Source organism: Prionailurus viverrinus, chromosome F2 (assembly GCF_022837055.1).
Source record: "Prionailurus viverrinus isolate Anna chromosome F2, UM_Priviv_1.0, whole genome shotgun sequence".
In the NCBI taxonomy this organism is placed as follows: Eukaryota; Metazoa; Chordata; class Mammalia; order Carnivora; family Felidae; genus Prionailurus; species Prionailurus viverrinus.
In genome coordinates, this window is record NC_062578.1 from 54439341 (window position 1) to 54445340 (window position 6000).

General features: G+C 38.2%; 1 protein-coding gene across 1 annotated transcript in view; it reads left to right on the plus strand.

Moving 5' to 3' along the window:
• The window catches only part of TRHR (thyrotropin releasing hormone receptor), a 43830-nt gene extending 38473 nt beyond the window's left edge, over window positions 1–5357 (plus strand). Inside the window, exon 2 of the mRNA XM_047842788.1 lies at window positions 4950–5357. Within this exon, the coding sequence (XP_047698744.1) occupies window positions 4950–5357 (408 nt within the window). The remainder of the gene's footprint in view (window positions 1–4949) is intronic.
• The last annotated feature ends 643 nt before the right edge of the window (window positions 5358–6000 follow it).

Sequence of the window (6000 nt, forward strand, 5' to 3'; positions counted from 1 at the left end):
CTGGCACCCAGTAGGGATGCAAATGAATCTCCTAAATGAATGGATAAATTCCTTCCCAATCAAAAGTATGTTGTGAAATCCTTTTCCCTGAAGATTGTGTCATACTGTTTCTCAAGGACCTTCACATTCTGGTACAGAGGCTTGTAAAGAAGCAATCTTTCACCTTATCACATATCCCATACATTGCCCTAGCAAAAATGTCAATGCTTAAAAACAATGGCCCAAAGATATTTTCAAATTTGCATATTTGTCACTTTATTTGCGATAAGGAATAGCAACAAAAATAAAACTTCAACAACCACAGTGAAATTAATTGGGTATGAAAGACAAACACCAGGACATTTTTTCCTAGGTGTTTGCTTCTATACTGAACAAGAGCTGTTAAAATCCAAGCTATGGTTACACTAAAAACTTATGAATATTTTAGAAAGTGATTAAATGCAATAAAAAATGCTGGGAATTAACTAAAAATAATTACAAGTGGAGTTAAATGTATTCTCTATTATCCCACTGGAGATGTATTTTCCACTTCATCAATTTTAGAAACATATTTCACTCCACACTTCCTTACATTTTTAAAAATATATTTATTTCAACAAAAACTGAAATGTATTTAGAACTCATTTTATTAATTAACCAATCTCCACTTAAAACAGATTTTTTTAATATTACAAAGTCAAATGTTTGCAAAAATCCCCTAACAATATGTTAGAGAATTACAATCCAGAAAAGGATCATGGCTATATTTTGAAATAATTCTTTCCATGCCTGAATTTATTCAGCATTTACTGGGGGCTGTCTTATGTCACACACTGTACTAAATCCCTGAGGACAAAGAAATTAATAAACTTACCCATGCCCTGAAGAAGATTACCATATATTGGAGAAGTGGACAGATATAGCTCATTGCAATAAAAAGTTTTGGTAGTGATGTCAAAGTTTTCCTGGGGAACTGTGGAAGCATATGGCATAAATATTAACCTTGAAACATGTTGCTTTTCTTAAAAACAATGCTCCCTCAGTGACATTAAGTGAAAACAGGTAGGTAGTTATTAAATGTGGGTTCAATGTTTCACCTGACAATTGTAGAGAAAAACACAAAGGCAGATGAAATTCAACCTTTAAGTTGGAAATTTAACAGCAATAAGTATGTTGGATTTATACTTAGAAGAAGTTAAAGGTTTAAGTGACCAGAATGGGGATAACCCAGTAGAAATCTCATAGTTGGAAATGCAAAAGACTTTCAGAGAGAGAGAGAGAGAGAGAGAGAGAGAGAGAGCGCAAAGTATAAAGGAAGGAGCGTGGGTTTTGGCTTAAGTAGACTTAGGTTGAGTCACAACTTTGTCACTCACTACTCATGTAGTGTCCTTAGACAAATCACACAGATTCTTTAAACCCCAGTTTCCCAATATGCAAAATGGAGCTAACACTAGCTTACACATGGAGTTATTATAAGCATTAAGTAAGATAATGTTTACGTACCTTTATGATGAGCCATCATAAAGAACTTAAAAGTGATGGTACCAATCTCATCGTTCAGGAAGCACAGATTCAAATATCCAATGCTGAGTCCTTGGCAAGGAGTGGGAAGATGTTAATGAGTGTGAAGCAGTGACCTGATGTCAGAAAACCTGGAGTACTAGAGAGAAGACAAAGGCAGGGATGGTGATGACAAAGATGATAATTAATGTAGCTCCCTCTGAAGCCCAGAATACTTAATCACTGGATTAAGTGATTTCCTAGGACCAATTAAAGTATTTACTTATAATCTTAAAAATCTTCTTAGAAAAACATTAGGCTTCAGTTAACCTCTTGACTGAGTAAATCCTTCTTATCTCTGAAAGAAGTCAGAATCTCTGGAATATTTTACTTGGTATTATATGAACCAATGTGAAAATTACACCATCTCATGGAACAACTTCTCTACCCACAGCGAGCAAAATGTGAAGTGTTAACTCTGTGCACTGAGTCTGAAGAGAAGCTCAGGGTACAATGAGTGAAGCAGAAGAGGGGACATGGGACCATTCTTGGAGGGCAGGGAGAGCTTCAAGAAAGTGATAAGATGGCCCTAGAAGGGAGGAAACAGGAACCTGAGAGGAGGTGGATAGCTCATAGGTATCACTGCAAGGAAGTAGTAGGAGTTGTTCAAAAAGAGATTGTAATGGTTTAAGAAAGAAAGAAAGAAAGAAAGAAAGAAAGAAAGAAAGAAAGAAAGAAAGAAAGAAAGAAAGAAAGAAAAGAAAAGAAAGAAAGAAAGAAAGAAAGAAAGAAAGAAAGAAAGAAAGAAAGAAAGAAAGAAAAAGGCTATTTGTAGCCATAGATTATATTTGGAGAGTCAAGGAAAGAGACAGTTGCTATAGATCTGGAAAGAATAACAGCAAGAAAGTATCTACTTCCACAATGTAGGATGCAAGGGGAATTCCTAGCTGAGGCAAAAGAGATATGGCTAAGAGTGAAACAGAGCCCCAGTGTCAGAAGGTTAAAAGTGCTAGGGATAGGGGCACCTGGGTGGCTCAGTCGGTTGGGGGGCCGACTTCGGCTCAGATCATGATCTGTTCTAGCCTCACATCGGGCTCCGTGCTGACAGCTTGGAGCCTGGAGCCTGCTTTGAATTCTGTGTCTCCCTCTCTGGCCCTTCCCCATTCACACTCTGTCTCTCTCTTTCAAAAATGAATAAATGTTAAAAAAAAATTTTTTTAAGTGCTAGAGATAAAAGGAGGTATTCCAACTCAGGAGACCCTGATGGATTCTATTACCAGGTATAGATTCTATTACAAGGTAGGGAGATGGATTTATAGTAGATACTGATGACAGAATAGATGTCTAGATGCGGAATCTTTATTTCTACACTAAAGAACTTTAAAAAGCCCTCTCTGAAAACAGGATTCCCCTCGATGCCAGAACAAGATAGAGGCTGCTGGTATTAACTTCAGTAAAACAGCTGGGAAGTCTGGAGGGATGAGGAGGGAAGAATCAGTTCCTTCCATTTGGCGTAGTTTTCAAGCTCAGAACATCTGGAAGGTCTGGGCCAAGGAAGCTGAAAATTCTCAAACTCTGTAAGAGACTAAAAATAACTGAAAATTATGTATGTATGTACTTATTTATTTATTTAAAGATTTTTCTTATTTTTCAGTAATCTCTACACCCAGCATGGGGCTCAAATCTACAACCTCGAAATCATCAGTCACATGCTTCACCAACTGAGCCAGCCAGGCACCCCTGAAAACTTATTTTTAAATGTGTAAAGTGTTGCTTTAGAAGAAGAGCAATCAATTACCTTCCCCACCCAAAAGATAACCACAGCTACAATTTTAATATGCCCTTCACAGAATTGAAATATTGTGTCCTCTTTACACTGTCACTAATCAAAGGATAGCATTTTCATAGTGGTTTAGAGTTCCAAAGCCCTTAACATGTTCATTATTTTTGAATTTTATTTTCTCAATATCTCTATGACGTAAGTGAAACACTATGATCAGGCATATTTTCAGATAGAGAAATGGAAGTACAGATGAATGATTTCATTAAGGTCTTAAAACCACTTAATATAGACAAAGCCAAATGACCTAACTCTGGGTCCAGGTCAAGCCCCAGCTGCTCACCGAGCATGAAGGTGAGAGAAGAATCTTCTAAACGATGCTCTTTGGTAATCTTGTCCCTGGGCAATCTTGGATATCAAGTCCATCCTACCTATTGTCCTAGCTCCTGTGCATTGCTGTTCTTAGGAGTAGGGTCAGCTCCACGTAAAATTTCAAAGTTTATTTTCTCCATCTTGCATCTCCCTTTACACTGAAGGAAAGTTGTGCATTGAGAAAGGCAAAACTTTGGATCTGGGCTGACTTAGATTCTGATCCCAACTCTAAGACTCTGCCATTTCTGCCAAAGTACTCACCAGCACCTACATGTTAGTTTTCTAACTTGAAAAATGGAAGATGCCATACATATTTTGGAAGGTTTTCAGCTCTTTTTTTAAATGTGGGTTTTTTGTTTGTTTTTGAGAGAGAGAAAGCATGTGCGTGAGCAAGCATGGGAGAGAGAATCTTAAGCAGACTCCATACCCAGTGGGGAGCCCAACACAGGACTCAATCCCATGATTGTGAGTTCATGACCTGAGCCACAATCAAGAGTCAGAGGCTTAACTGACTGCACCACCAAGGCACCCTGTGTTTTCAGCTTTTTAAATGTAGTGACATATGCAAAGCAGTTAGTCTAGTGTCTGGCACATAGTAGACATTCAATAACCATTGGCTTTCTAAAAAGACATTTTCTCCTTTTCAAACTATTACGTTCCTCCTTGGATTTAAGGGAGCAATACTGGCTCCATTTTGCAGACAAGCTATAAGGTTAAAATCATTTCTCAGGGCCATATATAAGGTAAGTAAAGATGGGATTAGGCCCTAGGTTTCCCAACACTTGTCACAGACATTTATGGTGGCCTGTGTCACATTCTCTCAGCTGGACTCTGATTGCAGCCATTGTTATAGTGGATGGTTCCTATTTGCAGAGAGCATCCTGTTTCTGGTGTTCACTGTCCCCTGTCTAGCTTCTCTGCCTCAAGTTTCTTTCTAAAGCCCCCAGGAGTTTCCAAGCAGGAGAATTCTGAATGTATGGACCAGTTAAAGCCCCTAAGGGCACTCCTCAACAAAAGGGAGATGGCAGCCAGTGGACAGATGCCAGGGCCTCTCTTTCCCTGGACAGATAATCCTGAAATGCACAGTGGGAGCCATCACCCCATCTTAGCTTTCCTCTTCCATCACATTCTTTTTTTACCCTTAATCCTGTTTCCTGGGATGATCTCACAAATAAACCACCTGCATTTAAGTCCTTGTCTCAGACTACATCTTGGGAAATAATTGCAGGGGGGTGGGGGGAGGGAGTTGTTTTTATTTTCATTTGTTTGTTCTGTTTTCATTTGTGTTTGCAGTGCATTTCTCTTTATTTCTCCATAGGTCACCAAGATGCTGGCAGTGGTGGTAATTCTGTTTGCCCTTTTATGGATGCCCTACAGGACTCTTGTCGTTGTCAACTCGTTTCTCTCCAGCCCTTTCCAAGAAAATTGGTTCTTGCTCTTTTGCAGAATTTGCATTTATCTCAACAGTGCCATCAACCCAGTGATTTATAATCTCATGTCCCAGAAATTCCGTGCAGCCTTCAGAAAGCTCTGCAACTGCAAGCAGAAGCCAGTGGAGAAACCCGCTAACTACAGTGTGGCCCTAAATTACAGTGTCATCAAGGAGTCAGATCATTTCAGCACTGAGCTTGATGATATCACTGTCACTGACACTTACTTGTCTGCCACAAAAGTGTCTTTTGATGATACCTGCTTGGCTTCTGAAATAACCTTTAATCAAAGCTGATTCATGAATAAGAAGAAAATGGACCACAAAGTAAATGAGAATCTGTGCCATTATCAGCCCAAGAGGAAACAGCCAATACTTGTACGTGAAGACAGAGCAGATAAAGTCTTTGCCAACGTTCTAATAAATCCTGGCCCAAGATACTTTAACACATGAGAATGATTCATATTTTCCTTCTAGTATCACAGAAATGTTTCACAAAAAATGAAGCAGATTTGTGAAAGAGCCAAATGGTAGAAACTGACAGTGAAGCTCTTTCCATTTAATTTGAGAAACTCACTATATTTCCTGGGGCTGTGAAGTTTAGATAAAATCTAGACATCGATTTAACATTATTCATAATAAATGTAATTTCTCAAACTCCCCCAAATTACTTGTCCATTTGGTAATTTGCAACATGTAAGTGTTTAAATGTTTGCATTTAACATTTCATTTTAACAAAGTACAGTGCTATTTCATGCATCTCTGAAACTACAGGGGAAAATAGAAAAAAATTGTTTATTGAGTAAAAATGAGATTTCAGACAAATATGTTCACTATATGAAAAACAAAATGTCATAATGCTTATAAAATTCTGAGATGATTTTTTTTAATTCAAGTACAGCTGGCACACAGTGTTACATTAGTTTCAGGTGTAAAACAT